The sequence below is a fragment of the Natator depressus genome, chromosome 6 (assembly GCF_965152275.1).
Source record: "Natator depressus isolate rNatDep1 chromosome 6, rNatDep2.hap1, whole genome shotgun sequence".
NCBI classification, from domain to species: Eukaryota; Metazoa; Chordata; order Testudines; family Cheloniidae; genus Natator; species Natator depressus.
In genome coordinates this window covers 68,427,207-68,446,297 of record NC_134239.1, presented here as the reverse complement: position 1 = coordinate 68,446,297, position 19,091 = coordinate 68,427,207, and the positions used below count along the sequence as shown (strand labels likewise).

At 41.7% G+C, this 19,091-nt stretch overlaps 1 protein-coding gene across 1 annotated transcript in view; it reads left to right on the top strand.

Moving 5' to 3' along the window:
* STARD9 (StAR related lipid transfer domain containing 9) overlaps window positions 1–19,091 on the top strand; it is a 200,271-nt gene that overhangs the window by 101,445 nt on the left and 79,735 nt on the right. Inside the window, exons 9-13 of the mRNA XM_074955639.1 lie at window positions 13,169–13,241; window positions 14,146–14,213; window positions 15,660–15,757; window positions 16,203–16,400; window positions 16,776–16,873. Coding sequence (XP_074811740.1) covers window positions 13,169–13,241; window positions 14,146–14,213; window positions 15,660–15,757; window positions 16,203–16,400; window positions 16,776–16,873 — 535 coding nt within the window. The remainder of the gene's footprint in view (window positions 1–13,168; window positions 13,242–14,145; window positions 14,214–15,659; window positions 15,758–16,202; window positions 16,401–16,775; window positions 16,874–19,091) is intronic.

Below are 19,091 nucleotides of genomic sequence, written 5' to 3'. Positions count from 1 at the left end.
TGAGAGCTGCCTCCAGCACCGTGCACATCGGCCCCACATGTCTCCAGAGGCACCGCCCGGAGCCCCCAAGGAGCTGTAGGCTGCCAGCACAAACACCAAGGTGATGCATCTCACTGCCCTTGGTAACAGCTATTCAGGAGCAACAGTTGGGTGCTGCAGGGAAGGTTGCCAACACTCCAGGATTGGCCTGGAGTCTTCCGGAATTGACATCGATCTTCTGGCGACTATTGAAAGCAATACGGGAGATTTTAATAGGCTATTTTAAGAAAATGACATGTTACATTGGGGGGGAAATGCTTTCGGAATAGCTTCAGTCAGAGTTGGCAACCCTAGTCTCTACCCATGCTTTGGAGACTGTTGTGGCTGCATTTGAGAAACACTGGGCTAGAACATCAAGGCCATTGCACGCATTTTAAGCATTGTAAACAAAAAATTTTTTAAAAATGTATATTACTGAGGTAAAGAATGTGCAGTGGAATTTAATTTTACCACTCAACTCTTGCAGTGATCATTAGATATCATTTCATCATCAAAAGGGAGTTTCCCAAATAGATCTTCAATGAAATTCCATTGTATGTGTTTATCAATGCAATCAGAGTATAGTCTCACGATTACAGAAACACAAATGAAACATGCAGAAAAAAATCCATAGGATAGTATCTTGCTAAACTTCAGGCTTTGTAATTTGCACAAAACGGCAGTTTTTCCTACCTCTGCATAAATATTTGACATTGGACAGTGATGTAATGAAGACTCATTGCCAATGTCATTATTTTTATAAAATATTTTATAGTACATTTAGTAGCGTATTATAAAATACTATCAAGTAAATTAAAGGGAGCTACAATTGTCAGTTATAAAAATAAATGTTTTGTGCTGTTATCCTTATTTTTTTTATTATGCATCTCATAGTTACTAGTGAGGTTCTTCTGTATAGCATGCCAGACCCAGTCTCAAATGCGTAAAAGAAAAGTGAAATACCACAGCACACAAAAACACAGCCTCTCAACCCTGAAAAGTAAAGTAAATAAACCCGAATGATGTCAGCAGGGCCACTGAAAGATAATAAAGCACATGCTACATGCCACAAGCAATAAAACATGAAAAACCACTATAACATCCACCCACAAAAATCCACACATGGGCTGTGAATAGCCTAGACTCTAGACAACTCAAACATCCTGTTATCAGCCAAAGATGCAGCTGAACCCGTGCTAAACTGTGCTCCACACTGCACATGAAGCTGATACCCATTGTCAGCAATGGGTAATTTTTCTATTAATGTCAAGCCCTAAGTGTGACCAAGAGAGGGATCTGGGAACTGACCGCTACCCTAAGCAAAGTCCTCCTCCTTTTGACATGGCTGACCAATAAAAAGAGTGGGAGGATACTATCAGTTGGACCCAGACAGAGTGGGAGGGTGTAGTTTTTCCCTCTTCAGTGTCCTGGCAGCTGGTAGCTAGCACCCAGCCTCACAGTGCAGTGGCTGAGAGGATTAGATTCAGCTTGGTGAAAAACTTGTGAGCTGGGCTGTGGGGCACTAACTTCCAGCTGCTGCTTTGCAATTTTTTACCTTACCACAGCTAAGTTTGATATTGTAGTTTAGTCATGAATTGTTGGACCCAAAGTCTGGACATGGGCCAACTGTGATAAAGAAAATAAGTAGATACACTGAACCGTATGGTATGCAGTCTGCCCATGGTGGAGGAGTGGGGAGTTCACTCACTTCAATTACACCTGTTGAATGAATTCCATTTTTCAACTCTATTACATTGTTCCCAACCTCCCTTGAATATGGTGAGCCAAATTCTTGGCCCTCGCTCTAGCCTCTTGCACTGCTCTGGTGGTGTAAATGAGGTAGAAAGGTGCCCTAACAGGTCCTTTGTGACAGAGGATGTCATGAAGCTGGCACCAGCCAGCTGTTAGGGCAGCTTTCTGGCACGCTTGCTCTTCTGGGGATGTGCAGAGGAGCCAGAGTGAGGGCCAAGGCCCTGGCCCAGTATATTCCAGGCACATGGGGATGAAAAATATAGTTTATTCCCTTCTTCTTCAAGTCATCATAGAACCATAGAAAACTAGGGTTGGAAGAGACCTCAGGAGGTCATCTAGTCCAACCCCCTGCTCAAAGCAGGACCAAACCCAACTAAATCATCCCAGCCAGGGCTTTGTGAAGCCGGGCCTTAAAAACCTCTAAGAATGGAGATTCCACCACCTCCCTAGGTAACCCATTCCAGTGCTTCACTACCCTCCTAGTAAAGTAGTTTTTCCTAATCTCCAACCTAGACTTCCCCCACTGCAACTTGAGACCATTGCTACTTGTTCTGTCATCTGCCCCCACTGAGAACAGCCTAGCTCCATCCTCTTTGGAACCCCCTACGTGTAGTTCATAGATTCATAGATATTTAGGTCAGAAGGGACCATTATGATCATCTAGTCTGACCACCTGCACAATGCAGGCCACAGAATTTCACCCACCACTCCTGCAAAAAACCTCACACCTATATCTGCGCTATTGAAGTCCTCAAATTGTAGTTTAAAGTCCTCCAGCAAGTGACCCGTGCCCCATGCTACAGAGGAAGGTGAAAAACCTCCAGGGCCTCTTCCAATCTGCCCTGGAGGAAAATTCCTTCCTGACCCCAAATATGGCAATCAGCTAAACCCTGAGCATATGGGCAAGATTCATCAGCCAGATACTACAGAAAATTCTTTCCTGGGTCACTCAGATCCCACCCCATCTAATATCCCATCACAGGCCATTGGGTCTATTTACCATGAATATTTAATTACCAAAACCATGTTATCCCATCATACCATCTCCTCCATAAACTTATCGAGTTTAATCTTAAAGCCAGATAGATCTTTTGCCCCCACTGCTTCCCTTGGAAGGCTATTCCAAAACTTCACTCCTCTGATGTTAGAAACCTTCGTCTAATTTCTAGTCTAAATTTCCTGGTGGCCAGTTTATATCCATTTGTTCTTGTGTCCACATTGGTACTGAGCTTAAATAATTCCTCTCCCTCTCCAGTATTTATCCCTCTGATATATTTATAGAGAGCAATCATATCTCCCCTCAACCTTCTTTTAGTTAGGCTAAACAAGCCAAGCTCTTTGAGTCTCCTTTCATAAGACAAGTTTTCCATTCTTCGGATCATCCTAGTATCCCTTCTCTGTACCTGTTCTAGTTTGAATTCATCCTTCTTAAACCTGGGAGACCAGAGCTGCACACAGTATTCCAGGTGAAGTCTCACCAGTGCCTTGTATAACGGTACTAAAACCTCCTTATCCCTACTGGAAATACCTCTCCTGATGCATCCCAAGACCGCATTAGCTTTTTTCACGGCCATATCACATTGGCGGCTCATAGTCATCATATGATCAACCAATATTCCAAGGTCCTTTTCCTCCTCCGTTACTTCTAATTGATGTGTCCCTAGCTTATAACTAAAATTCTTGTTATTAATCCCTAAATGCATGACCTTACACTTCTCACTATTAAATTTCATCCTATTACTATTACTCCAGTTTACAAGGTCATCCAGATCCTCCTGTAGGATATCCATATCCTTCTCTAAATTGGCAATACCTCCCAGCTTTGTATCATCCGCAAACTTTATTAGCACGCTCCCACTTTTTGTGCCAAGGTCAGTAATAAAAAGATTAAATAAGATTGGTCCCAAAACCGATCCTTGAGGAACTCCAAGGGAGTTCCTCCCTCCAGCCTGACAGTTCACCTTTCAGTAGGACCCGTTGTAGTCTCCCCTTTAACCAATTCCTTATCCACCTTTCAATTTTCCTATTGATCCCCATCTTATCCAATTTAACTAATAATTCCCCATGTGGCACGGTATCAAACGCCTTACTGAAATCTAGGTAAATTAGATCCACTGCGTTTCCTATGTCTAAAAAATCTGTTACCTTCTCAAAGAAGGAGATCAGGTTGGTTTGGCACGATCTACCTTTTGTAAAACCATGTTGTATTTTGTCCCATTTACCATTGACTTCAATGTCCTTAACTATCTTCTCCTTCAAAATTTTTTCCAAGACCTTGCATACTACAGATGTCAAACTAACAGGCCTATAATTACCCGGATCACTTTTTTTCCCTTTCTTAAAAATAGGAACTATGTTAGCAATTCTCCAATCATACGGTACAACCCCTGAGTTTACAGATTCATTAAAAATTCTTGCTAATGGGCTTGCAATTTCATGTGCCAATTCCTTTAATATTCTTGGATGAAGATTATCTGGGCCCCCTGATTTAGTCCCATTACGCTATTTGAGTTTGGCTTCTACCTCAGATATGGTAATGTCTACCTCCATATCCTCATTCCCATTTGTCATGCTACCATTCTCCCTAAGATCCTCTTTAGTCTTATTAAAGACTGAGGCAAAGTATTTGTTTAGATATTGGGCCATGCCTAGATTATCCTTGACCTCCACTCCATCCTCAGTGTTTAGCGGTCCCACTTCTTCTTTCTTTGTTTTCTTCTTATTTATATGACTATAGAACCTTTTACTGTTGGTTTTAATTCCCTTTGCAAGGTCCAACTCTACTTGACTTTTAGCCTGTCTCACTTTATCCCTACGTGTTCTGACCTTGATAAGGTAGCTTTCCTTGCTGATCCTTCCCATCTTCCACTCCCTGTATGCTTTCTGCTTTTTCTTAATCACCTCTCTGAGATGCTTGCTCATCCAGCTTGGTCTACAACTCCTGCCTATGTATTTTTTCCCCTTTCTTGGGATGCAGGCTTCCGATAGCTTCTGCAGCTTTGATTTAAAATAATCCCAGGCCTCCTCTACCTTTAGTTGAATGCCACCATCAAATCCCCCCTCACTCTTCTCTTCTTCTGCAGACTAAACAAGCCCAGTTCTCTCAGCCTCTCCTCATAAGTCATGTGCCCCAGCTCCCTAATCATTTTCATTGCCCTCTGCTGGACTCCTCCAATTTGTCCACATTCTTTCTATAGTAGGGGCCCCAAAACTGGACGCAGTACTCCAGATGTGGCCTCACCATTGCCGAATAGAGGGAAATAATCGCTTCCCTCGATCTGCTTGCAATGCTCCTACAAATGCAGCCCAATATGCCGTTAGCCTTCTTGGCTACAAGGGTACACTGTTGACTTATATCCAGCTTCTCGTCCACTGTAATCCCCAGGTCCTTTTCTGCAGAACTGCTGCTTAGCCAGTCAGTCCTCAGCCTATAGCAGTGCATGGAATTCTTCTGTCCTAAGTGCAGGACTCTGCACTTGTCCTTGTTGAACCTCATCAGATTTCTTTTGGCCTAATCCTTCAATTTGTCTAGGTCACTTTGGACCCTATCCCTACCCTCAAGCATCTCTACCTCTCCCCCCAGCTTAGTGTCATCCGCGAACTTGCTGAGGGTGGAATCCATCCCATCATCCAGATCATTAATGAAGATGGGGAACAAAACCAGCCCCAGGATCGACCCCTGGGGCACTCCACTTGATACTGGCTGCCAACTAGACATGGAGCCGTTGATCACTACCCGTTGAGCCCAACAATCTAGCCAGCTTTCTATCTACCTTATAGTCCATTCATCGAATCCATACTTTTTTAACTTGCTGGCAAGAATACTGTGGGAGACCATATCAAAAACTTTGCTAAAGTCAAGATATATCATGTCCACCGCTTTCCCCGTATCGTCATAGAAGGCAATCTGGTTGGTCAGGCATGGCTTGCCCTTGGCGAATGCATGTTAACAGTTCCTGATCACCTTCCTCTCCTCCAAGTGCTTCAAAATGGATTCCTTGAGGACCGGCTCCATGATTTTTTTAGGGACTGAGGTGAGGCTGACCAGTCTCTAGTTCCCCAGATTCTCCTTTTTCCCTTTTTTAAAGATGGGCACTATATTTGTCTTTTCCCAATCATCCAGGACCTCCCCTGATCACCACAAGTTTTCAAAGATAATGGCCAGCAGCTCTGCAATCAAATCAGCAAATTCCCTCCGCACCCTCAGATGCATTAGATCCAGACCCATGGACTTGTGCTGTGCATGTCCAGCTTTTCTAAATAGTCCTTAACCTGTTCTTTCACCACTGAGGGCTGCTCACCTCCTCCCCATACTGTGCTGCCCAGTACAGCAGTCTGGGAGCTGACCTTGTCTGTAGAGACGGAGGCAAAAAAAGCATTGAGTACTTCAGCTTTTTCCACATCATATGTCACTAGGTTGCCTCCCCCATTCAGTAAGGGTTCCACACTTTCCCTGACCACCACCTTGTTGCTAACATACCTGTAGAAACCGTTATTGTTACCCTTCACATCCCTTGCTAGCTGCAACTCCAGTTGTGCTTTGGCCTTCGTGATTACACCCCTGCATGCTCAAGCAATATTTTTATACTCTCCCATGTCATCTGTCCAAGTTTCCACTTCTTATAAGCTTCCTTTTTGTGTTGAAGCTCACCGAAGATTTCTCTGTTAAGCCAGCTGGTCACCTGCCATATTTGCTATTTTTTCTGCACACTGGGATGGTTTGTTCCTGCGCACTCAATAAGGCTTCTTTAAAATTCAGCCAGCTCTCCTGAACTTCTTTCCCCCTCATATTAGCCTCTCACAGGATCCTGTCCATCAGTTTCCTGAGGGAGTCAAAGTCTGCTTTTCTGAAGTCCAGGGTCCGTATTCTGCAGCTCTCCTTTCTTCCTTTTGTCAGGATTCTGAACTCGACCATCTCATGGTTGCTGCTGCTCAGGTTGCCACCCACTTCTACTTCCCCTACCAATTCTTCCCTGGTTGAAGCAGCAGATCAAGAGGAGCAGGGCCCCTAGTTGGTTTCTCCAGCACTTGGACCAGGAAGTTGTCCCCAACAACTTCCTGGATTGTCTGTGCACTGCTATATTGCTCTCCCAGCAGATGTCAGGGTGATTGAAGTCCCCCATGAGAACCAGGGCTTGTGATCTGGAAACTTCTGTTAGTTGTCCAAAGAAAGTCTCATCTACCTCATCCTCCTGGTCTGGCGGTCTATAGCAGACACCAACTACAACATCACTCTTGTTGCTCTCGCCTCTAAACTTAACCCAAAGACTCTCAACAGGCTTTTCTCCAGTTTCATACTGGAGCTCTGAGCAATCATACTGCTCTTACATACGGTGCTACTCCTCCACCTTTTCTCCCCTACCTGTCCTTCCTGAACAGTTTATACCCATTAATGACAGTGCTCCAGTCATGTGAGTTACCCCATCAAGTCTCTGTTATTCCAATCACATCATAGTTCCTTGACTGTGCCAGGACTTCCAATTCTTCCTCCCAGGCTTCTTGCGTTCGCAAACAGGCACCTAAGTAATGGTCCTTACGTGTATCCCGTTGTGTGGTGTCCATGTGCCTGAGGCTGAGGGATTCTTGCTAGCAGCATGCGTTGGTCCATTCTCCTTCTTGTGCTCTGAACAGAGGGCATAAGGGGCTGTGTGGACCAACCACTTCTCCAGTTCCTTTCTACAGCCTGTGGACTGAGACAGAACCTCTTCAGTGTCCACTGCATTAGCTAGCTGCTTCTGTGTCTAACTGCAGTTATCTGTAAATAGCTTTTGGGTAATAGTTTTTAGACAGTTTGCGTAGTTAAGTGTAGAGCTGGATCAGGCAGAACCACCAGTTCCGATTGAGTTGTCATCTTTATCCCCAGACAAGGTAGTTGCACTGGCCTTATCATCACCACCTGATGACTACAGGCAATTTCAGAATCTACTGAGGAAGATCATTGACATGCTCCAGCTCTCCGTGGAGGCAATGCAGGACACCCCTCATCAACTACTGACATTCTCTAGAGCACTGATCCCAGTAAGGGGCCTTTTCCTATTAAGGAAGTCCTCTTAAATCTGGCCAAGACAGTCTGGCACACTCTGGCCATTTATGCCGTACTCCAAGACGAAAGAGAGAGAAATATTTTGTGCCAGTTTTTAGCAGAATTTTTATTTGCACACCCCACTCCAAATTTGTTGTTCGTACAAACTGTCGCTGAAAGAAGCAGACAACAGCACCCTGGATCTCCTCCCTCCAATAAGGAAGTTCAACACTTAGACCTTTTTGGGAGAAAAATACTTACTTTGAGCTTACAGTTCCACATAGCAAACTACCAAGCCTTGAGGTCAAAATATGTTTGTTTTTTTTAAATTATAGTAAGTTTGTGGAATTCACTAACAAACTCCTACAAGACATAGGCTGCAGCTCCAGGCATTCAGTGAAGAAGGTGAATTGCTAGCCAGATTGTCCTTCCTGCGTTCAGTTGCTGTAACAGATACAGCCTCCTGGTCAATGGTAAATTCTATAATCGTGTCAGGTGTCATGGCGCCAATCCTCTGGATTTCTCAACGAAGTCTGATCCACAGTGGAGGATCTACCCTTTGAGGGAAACAGTTTGTTTAGTGAAAAGGCAGATGAGTTGTTACATTCCTTAACATGATTCAAGGGCAACCCTCCTTTCCCTGGTCATCTACACTCCAGCACCATGAAGGAAATACCACAAGTCTCAGTCCTACAAACAGTGACCATCCCCTGAACCCTTTTATCATCAAAAGGGTTACAGGCCACGCAGGAAGTGTCAGAGGATGCAATGTAGCAAACATAACATCCCTCCTTGTCCTCCTTCCACCCCCAGCAGCTTCCTACTGGGAAAAACTTTTGACCTGACCTTCAAGAGCATCAGTCCCTCTACCACATCTACTTGTTCAGGACTCCGGTATCAATTTGGTGGCCACCTACCTCATTTTTCCCAGGCCTTGTATCTTATAACAACAGACTGGTTACACTGTATAGTTCTCTCCCTCCCCCTCGAACCCCCTCCTCCCCCCAAACAAAACAAAAAAAACAGGACCTGGTCCCTCTTCAGGCACTGCTCTCGTGAGAGGATGCTCTAGCAAGAAGTAAATTCCCTACTCCATCTGAGAGTTATAGAACCTCCCCAGCGTAGGGGAAAAGGATTTTTTTTATTTAAAGTTCTTCCTGATTCCCAAGAAGAAAGGAGATGGAGACCCACTGTAGATCTCCGGAAGTGGAATGTCTTCATCCACCATTTGATGTTCGTGATGATCATCTTGGCCTCGGTAATTCCCTCACTGAACAAGGGTGATTGGTTCACAGCTCTCAGTTTAAAGGATTGTAGGCCTGGCTTGACGTGAGTAATTGGACATGGGTGAGGCCTTATTTTTTGTGAGACAAGACTAGGGCAGTAAATGGATCAGCAGGCTGGAAACGGAATGTTTGTGCTAACTAAGATAAGTCAATGGGTCAGTAGGCTAAGAGACATAATGTCTATACTAGCTAGGATAAGGGAACCATTTACAATGAACAAGATAACAATGGACAAGATAATACTGGAATGTAAGATGAGGTAAACAGTAAATCATGCATGGACAGAGCATGCTGTATAGGGATTGGTGACCAAGCCAGTCCAAAACATGTAATGCAATGTAATGTGGAAATGCATATAAAAGAAGTAGTATTCTTTGTAACTTAGGATGTGTGGTGTGCCCTATACCCTGAGCCTGATCAACTCAAGTGTAGTTTGATTGTGTGCCTGTGAAGAAACCTCTGTGATGGGTTCATAGTCCAAATGAGTTCTTGCTCTCATAGGTACTGAGTGGGTAAGGTCTCGGAAGCCACCCCAACATAGTGGTGCCATGACTCAGAGCCACCCATCTAAAGCAAGCAATGTATACACCCCTTAGTGTGAGGGTCGCAACCTAGCAGTAAGGGAAATGGCTCTGAAAGAGTTTAAAGGTTTTAATATTGAAAAAGCTAGTGTCACATTTGAGAAGTGGGTTAAATCTGAGGGTGGACCCTTTGGAATACTCAAAGTATTAGGGTGAGGCTTGGGACCAGGGTAAAGAAGGAACTTTGGAGAATAATAAAGAAAGAGAAAGAAAGAAAGAAAGAAAGAACACTTGACAGAGCACAGCAAAGGTCTGTTAAATGCCATAAATAAATGCACATCAAAAGTCTGTTAAATGCAACTAAAATTTTTTTAAAATAGGAGCCATTGGCCTCCGTGGAAAAAAATAGTATCTAGTTGCTTTTTTTTTATCCTAACGCAAAGAAAGCCCAAATCTAGGCATCGGTTTCACAAGGATTATTTCTAGTACCTAAAACTTTACCAGTGAAATGTGCCACCTTGAGATATAAATGCAAAAAGCATAAAAAGCAGTTATAAAAAACCCCAACAAAATAAATAAAAAATCCTGACAGGTTAAATAAACACACACACCCCCCTGCCCCGCCCAATAATCTATATTACCTATTTGTATAAATCCAAAGTGAAAAGCAGCCATCCGTCAAGGACTGTATTTAGTGGGAACAGCTGTGCAGGCAAAGTGTACTAAGTTTAAAAAATAAAGGCAAAAACAAAACATAAGCTTAAAGCCACCAAAAAAATAAGCTAAAAATGTGTTACTATAAAAAATAAAATAAAGAAAATTATAATCCCAGTATTTAGTACCTAATAACATTTTAAGTGTCTTCTAAAACAATAAAAATTAAAGTAATTATAGAAACGTGCAGTTAAAAAAAACTGTTGTACTAATTAACACGGCAAAGCTCAAAACACCCTAAATAATGAAGTATTAAAAACATTTAAATATTAAATGCTTAATTTAATAATAAAACCCAGTTATAGCAGTATCACTTGGTGTAGTCATGCCTAGTAAACCCTTAATAATCAGAATTATCCAAATATCAATAATTTAATCAAAATTACAAAAAAAAACCGTAGAGCCTAGCTGCTTCTAAGTGTACTCATAAAAAATTAACCTGAATGCAAAAAAGAAAATATAATGCTAAATTTAAAAAATAAAACAACTAAAATTGCTTGTCAAACAAAATTAATGTAACAATAAGCTTACTAAAGTCTGAAATATTTAAAATGTAATTTATAAAATAATCAGCAGTAAAACATAATATTGCTAAAATATAGCAATTATGAAAGCCCAGGCCCAAAAAATTCTCACCTGTTTAAAAAAACACACCAAAAAACAAAACACTTATTCAAGCTTTAATATAGAAATAAATATTGCAGTTTTAAAATGTGAGCAACTTAAATATGTCAGCTGCTCATAACTTGCAATTTAAAAAAACCCTTCAAAAGTATAAAACCAATTAAAAAAAATTCAAAAGCTCAGAAAGCAAAGCTAAGCCAAGCAGCTTTAAAATATTTATTTAGTCTCTCATAATAAACTATTTACAACAATACATAAAAAACCCACAAAATTAAAAACAATAAGAAAATGTATGGATAAAATAAATTAGCTTTTAAAAAAAATCCACTAAAAATCCATCTAAACCTTCAACTCAAAATTGCAAAGCTAACACAACTACTCTTTGGGCAGCAGCCATCATCTCCTGGCAGTCTAAACTTTAGGCAGTGTAATTGTAGCCATGTTGGCCCAAGGACATTAGAGAGACAAGGTGAATGAGGTAATAATATCTTTTACTGGATGATAGAGACAAGCTTTTGACGGTCTGAATGTCTGACTTTTGAAGGTCTGAAGAAGAGCTCTGAGTGGTTCAAAAACTTGTCTCTCTCTCTCTCTCTCTCTCTCCAACAAATTTGGTCCAATAAAAGATTTTTACCTCCCCCATCTTGTCAGTCTTAACTTTCTTTGTTAACCCTTTGAGTGCTGCAATGCTTTTACAAAGTTTAACATGATAAAAACTTAAATTATAAATATTAAATATAAATTAATAAAAAACCCCAACATACTCAAAAAACCATCTCCTTTTATTAATAAAACAGCTAAAAAAGCTACAAAAATAATATATCATATATAATTAAGTAACATAATATTATAATGAAGGCTCTATTTGATCACTTAGCATTATTTGCCTTAGCCCACTTATCTATGAAGGTTGCCTTTCTAGTTGCCATCATTTCAGCAAGAAGAATAGGTGAACCGGAGGCCCTTTTGGCTGAGCCTCCTTACACTATCTTCAATAGATACAAAGTGTCCCTGAGATTATATCCAAAATTCACCCCCCAGAGTAATCTTGGAATTTCATCACAGACCACTCACTTAATTTACCTGTGTTCTTCCTGAAATTTGTGCCACTGCTGAGATTAGGGAACTTCACACTCTGGATGTCTGTCATGCCTGGGCATTCTACCTGCAAAGGACAGAATCCTTTAGGAAATCACCTAGACTATTTGAATCCTTTGTGGAATGTATGAGAGGGGAAGAGATCTCTTCTCAGAGACTTTTCCAAATGGATTTCAGGGGGTATGTTGCTTTGTTATGAGTTAACAGTGACCCTTCCCCCACAAAGTGTCAGGGCCCACTCAACTAGACCTCAGACTGCGGCAGTAGTCTCACTTCAAGATTGTCTCTCCTGGAAATCTGTAAGGCAGCAACATAGGGCTCTGTTCACACTTTTGCAAGACTTTATACCCTGGTTCAAGCTTCTACAGGTGATGCATTCTTTGGCAGAGCAGTCCTCCTATCATTGATCCAGCACAGTTCCTTACACCCTCCTTCTCAACAAATATTGCTCGTGAATCACCCACAATGAAATATGCATAGGGACCATTGCTTAAAGAAGAGAGCGAGATTATTTACCTTGTGTGGTAACTGGAGCTCTTTGATATGTGTGGTCCCTATCTGTATTCCACTATCTGGCCTCCTTCTCCTCTGCTGCGGAGCCTTATATTAGGGCTATCTGTAGTAGAAAAGTAACTGGAGAGGCGATTGGTCTGCACCTTCCCTTGTGCCCAGGAGGAGGAGCAGGGTGCAGGTGTGGACCAATGGATACTGCTAGCAAGAATCTTCCAGTCCCAAGCACCTGGAGTACATGCACACCTCACACTGGAATACACATAGGGATCACACCTCTTGAAGAACCCCAGTTACTGTACAGGTGAGTAACCTTGCTTTATACTTTCAAGCTGTATTCAGGTCTTATTTAACACCATAAATATGTACCTGAAGGCTGTTCTAATATATGTCCCTTGACTGCCCCCTGGATCAAAATGCAAAGGTGGATTTAATTCACCTTTGCCCTCCACCTTCTCAGGTGTTGTACTGGGCACAGTTTGGCCAGATCTAAGAATCTGGCCACTGTATTTAAAGCTACAGTTCTTTAGTCGTAGCTTTCGTTAATCAGCTGAATCTTGTATTTGTACTTCAGAAACATGAACTGTCCCAACTGAATTTTTTTGTGTGCACTTTTTATGTAGAATCACAGCAGCTACGCATGTTCATGATGCCAGCAGCAGATCCCATGCCATCTTCACCATTCAATACACTCAGGTTAGCTAAAAATTCCAATCTCCTTTTTTTCTCCTCCCAAAGAACATTGTTTAGCATACTGTGCAGAGTTTGTTCTACTTTACAGTAACCTCAGTAGAAATTATGCTACTTATTTCCTTTGGATCATACTGCAAATTTTGTTACACTTCCTACACCAACTTGAAGGCTTTGTATTTGTTGAAGTTATCTTGTTTCCTTGTGCCTGCTTATGGTTAGGAGTGAAGCCAAAGGCTCCTTGTGAAAGGAAAATAATTTAAATTGAAAACTGATCTTTATATTACAACACCACCCCAACAATGTTGTGAAAATTCATGTGGCAATGTGTTTGCAGTTTCACTACCTTTTGTACTCTGTAGTTACTACTTACTGATTAGGATGTTAATATGAAGAGTAGCATTTTAATGCCTCCTCTGAATTTTTTGTCTTTCTGGGATTTCCGTATTCATCTCCTAAGCACCTTGGTGCATAGTGTGCTGTATCTGATACAATACATCCTTTTTCTGGGGGACTGTATCCTACACGGTCAGGAAGATGGTCTCAGTGATCTAATAGATATTTTCCATCTCACTCTTCTAACATCCTCTAATTTTAGAACATTCAAGATATTTTTCAGTAGTTTCACAAAAGAACCTTGGAATATAGTAATAGTGATTTTGTCGGGTCTAGAAGAAAATCTTTTCATACAGTCACGAGGTAGTGAGGTTTGCTCAAGAGAAAGTGATCATAAGAGTGGGCTTTGCATGTAAGTTAAGAGAACTACTGGGTTGATGTTTTGACCTTACTATATGGCCTAAGGTCACATAATAAGTAGAAGTGCCAGAAATACAACTCTTCAATAGAACACGTAGCCTCTTGTATTTTCATACATTTGAATTGAAAATTTTTGATTTATTTTTCCCTTCAGGCTATACTGGAGAACAATCTCCCCTCTGAAATTGCAAGCAGGATCAACCTGGTGGACCTTGCAGGCAGGTAATAATGAACTGAAGGGAAAAAGCATTATTTTAATGTAGTTTTTTAAAACGTAATTTCCATTTTTTAAATCATCATTATCAGTTGTATGGAACACAGCAGTTAATATTTTAATAGAGCTACGTATGACTTCTGTATATGAAACCAAGGAGGATATTGAGCTGAAGTTGTCACTCTGTCATGTATTGTTTTGTTTTGGGAATAGGGTTTCATTGAACCAATATCCATTACAAGCAATGGACTCTCAAAATCATATGCAATAACTGTGAACAAAGACCAGTATTCTCCCCACTATCACACAGCACAGAAGGGAGCAAAAGAGGAAGTTACTCACCTTGTGCAGTAACAAGCGTTCTTCAAGATGTGTCCCCCGCTGTGGGTGCTCCACGTCAGATGTCGGTGCATCCCTGCACCGCACATCGGAGGTTTTTGGTAGCAGTGCTCGGTCAGGGCGTGCGTGCGCAGTAGTCATCTCGCAGTGCTGTTGGCACCTCACGTAGCACATGCATGACTTCAACCGTCCTCGGCTGCAAACGGAGCTCAGTGGCCGTGCTGCCTCTTCGTTTTTTTCTCTATAGAAATAATTAGATTAGTTGTAGTTTCGTAAGTCTTGTTTTCTTAGATACCGTTTCTTCCTCCCCACCCCAAAATTATTTAATTGTTATCTCCACTCCCACCCCCCACCTCCTGTTCCCCATTGGGAAACTTTGATCAACCGCAATGTCTGGCTCTCCTGGCTTCAAACGCTGTGACTCTTGCTGTGAGGCAGTCTCTGACGGCCACTCATCATGTGTCTGTTGTTTGGGGGAGACTCATATCCCTCAAAAATGTGCCCATTGTAGTAACCTCAAAGCCAGGGCACGGCGTGACAGAGATCTCTGCCTCAAGATGATTTTAATAGAAAAGTCCCTTCAGCCTACTCCTCAAGGACCAAAATCAACACCAGCAGATGGTTCCCCAAGCAAAACCTCTGCTAAGGGAGTGCTCAGTCTTCCAAAATTTCCAGGAAGCGAGCCACTACTTCCCCTCATAGGGACACTCGGAAAAAGAACTGGTCCCCAGCGAGATCGCTATCCTCAGTGACTCAGTGCTAAACAGGGTTGCATGATGCACTGAGGGAACAAGAAAGTATGTTCTATGTTCCTCCTCCACTAGCCACTTGCAGCACCATTGTTCTGTCTCTATCTCAACTGAGCTCTGCATTTAAAAAGGGTACATGTGGATGTGGTGAGAGTGTAACCTTGAATTGCTGCCCTTTAAAAAGTAGCATAAGAGGAACGTATTTTATGTAAAATGCCCAAAGCATATACTGTTTACTTCTGAGGTTTGAATTCTTCCATTCTTGTACCTGAGAAGAACATGTTCTCGTTCAGGCCTGTCCTGGCATGTGTTAAATATTAAGTATAGTCACACAGTTTGTATTTTGTCCCCTGATATGTGTCTTAGTGAAAGAGCTGATCCCAGTTATTGCAAAGATCGAATTACAGAAGGTGCCAACATTAACAAGTCATTGGTTACTCTGGGAATTGTCATCTCCACCTTAGGTATGTGTAATAAAATGAATATTTTTTTATTTTGAAAGATAGTTATGCACAAAGCCACGAGACCCCTTATTGTGTGCTGTATTTGAAAAGGGTGTTGGATTTAGAATACTGGGCTGAGGAGAACAGCTCGGTGGCCCCTTCATGTACTAGTTTGACATTATAGAATGAAAATAGCCATCATTAAAAAAAATGTAGTGATATTTAAACTGATTTCTAAAAACGCGTTTTCAGATAAACAACTGATAATGGTTTAAATACTTTAATATCAGAGGACAGCCAGCAGGACAGTGTAAAATACAATACTAATGACATTTTTATCATCTCAGCCAATTAGGATGCAGACTTGAGAGTAATAAAGACACACTAAATGCAGAAGACAAGAAATTGCTATCTGAGCCCATTGAAGATAATCCCTCTCAGAAAATGTTTATTGTATTACCTACAGCACAAAACTCTCAGCTGTTCAGCAGCTGCCAGAGCATAAACAGCATAACTAGTGAAGGGGACAGCCGTGTGAGCAGTCACCCTCCGGGCAGCGTCAGCGGGCCTAGGCGTCAGGCTTACATCCCGTACCGTGACTCCATCCTCACCTGGCTTCTGAAGGACAGTCTAGGGGGCAACTCCAAGACCATCATGATCGCCAGTGAGTTCAGCTTTCTGTTCACTTCATATGTGGTGTGGTATACTGAAAAATAAACCACTACTGTGGTGTGAGGTCCATTGCATCATTTGGGCCTTGGTCCTGCAAAGATTTTTCACCTATGCTTAATTTCATGCACAGGGAATAATCTCACTGAAGGAAGTCAGTGGAACTAAATTTAAGATTGAACATGTGTCTTTCTAAGATTGGGGCTTTGATCAGCACTATTATAGGATGTGTTTATAAATTAAGGGATTTTGATAAGTCATTCTCTATGGACTTGAGATAAATCCCTAAAGACATTTTAAGTTTTTAATAAATTTACAATTTTTATAAAAACAGTAATCTCTATAAATCTGTTTTGTTCTTCATTTAAAGCCATCTCTCCTGCTAGCTCCAGCTACAATGAAACCATGAGTACTTTGAGATATGCCTCAAATGCCAAAAACATTATTAACAAGCCCCAGGTGAATGAGGTGAGACACCAACTTCTGATTTTAAATTTTTATATATGTTTTAAATTTATTCAGCATATCTACCAAACACAGTCTGAGCACATTTAAGTAATTGAAAGACACAAATATAACCTTACAGCAATGGGCTTTGACCAATGTCAGCGTCAGATAGACTCACCTCTGGATCATATGTCAAAAAAGAATTGTTTGTAATTGATTGAGTGCAGTTTATATAATTTTGTACCTCTGACTCGTGAGACATTCCTGTTTTGTATCCCTTCAGCTTTCATCCCTCTTGTTTGTGAATTTTCATTACAAATATGTTTACTATGGGCTTGTCTGTAGGAACGCTTCGTTCACCACAAGCTGAGGTTTAAATCTACCCCATGCTAGTCTACCACGCACAATGTCCATGTGTACCTTGCTGTCATGCACTGAAAGTTCCCCAGTGTACTATGATCTACTCCTGTTTCAAAGCAGAGCACATTTATAATACAGCATTGAATTACATGATCGCATGCTATATTTTCCACAGGACTTCAGCTTTATTCAGTGCACAGGCTGTACCTGCTTTGGAGATGACTCAGGGTTGTATATTAAAGGTTGCTGTTGTCTGTAATTTGAAGGTGCATAGTGAATAAGGTAGAGAGTTGGAGGAAGAGAGAGGATGGTCTCATAGTTAAGATAAATGTTACCCTGGAGAACTGGATTCCATCCCTATCTCTGCCATGGAGTTCCTGTGAGATGCTGGATAAATCACTTAAACCAAACTTTTCCCATGTGGTCTCTAACTGTGTGTTCCTCATTTTCTGGGTGACTGACTTGAGACCTGGGGTCTGATTTACAGAAGTGCTGAATACTCAGCGGCAACAAAAAGTGAATGAGAGCTGTGCTTTAAATATGTAAGTTGCTATATAATGCTAAGTACTGAGAAAATCAAGTCCTAGGCATCTCTGGTTGGTGGAACCTTTTGACCTTAATCTCTCTGGGCCTCATCTCCCCATATGTAAAATGGCGATCATAGCATCCCTTCACCTCACTGGGTGTTGTGAAGATAATTCAGTTAATGTTTTTGAAGCACTCAGATCCTGTAGTGATGGACACCATAGAAAAGCTCAGGAGGAAATTAATAATTCTGTCTTCAAAGCAGGGTTTTGAGTAGTGTGCAAGAATTAAGGCCTGGGTCCATACGTTGAGCAGTGATGATAAAGCAAAAATACTGGATAGCAGCTCATTAAATGAACACCATCTATCTTGGTCACTGAATGAGAATGGGTTCTTGTGCAAGGAAAAAAGCATGTGTTCATGTCATTAAAGACTTGATCATAATGCATACACACTAGGTGGCTGAATTAAGGTTGCAAAGGTCTGGCATTTTCTCAGTTTTGAGTTCTTGATTTTACAACCTTATTAATGTCCTTTTAACATAGCTTTGTGTGTGTAATTTCCTAGACTTATACAAAAGAAAAGTGAAAAAACAAATTTCATCGTGTGGCATCATATTGACCCCCAAGTTTGTCATCAGCAGCATTGGAACCTTTAGATTCACCACACAGACCTCTGCAAGCTGAACTGAGTAACTGATAGTATTAGTGGACCTTTATGGTCCTTTATGTGGACCAGTACTAAAGGGGACTGGGGGACACACTTTGACAGTGGGTTTCACTGATATTATCTGACAGCAGATAGATGGTGAGATTCAGGAGGCTTTAGTTCTGTTTCAGAGTGTGCTCTAGTAGGCACAGATTCTTCTGCCCGTTCCTCCAAATGTGACCCTTTATGCCCTGTCCCCTCCAACCTGTCTCAGTTGCAATCCTGCAACCCCTGGCTCCTTGTCCTAGTCCCATTCTCCTCATTTAGCCAGTCTCCACTCCCCAAGATTCTCATCTCAGTCCCAGTTTCCTTACTCAGATAGTCCTAGTACCCCCTTTCCGAGTTCCTTGTCCAGTCTCTCTCCTGCTTTCCTCCCAAGTCAACCTCACCAGGCTCCTCATCCAGCCTGTCTTCCCATACCACCTCCCTGGCTCCTTGCCTCAGTCTCACCTTTTCCTGGCTCCTTATCCCAATTGCTCTGCCAATAGAGTTGCTCTGCCAATTCTAGTTCTTCCCTGGCATCCCGGGTCTTGGTTGGATTTATCCCCTCTGTTCATCTCCTGACTCCAATTTCTTAGTTCCCGCCTCCTTGGTCAGCCAGTCCCAGCTTCCCCCAAGCTTCTTTTCTGATCTTGACGTCCTCTAA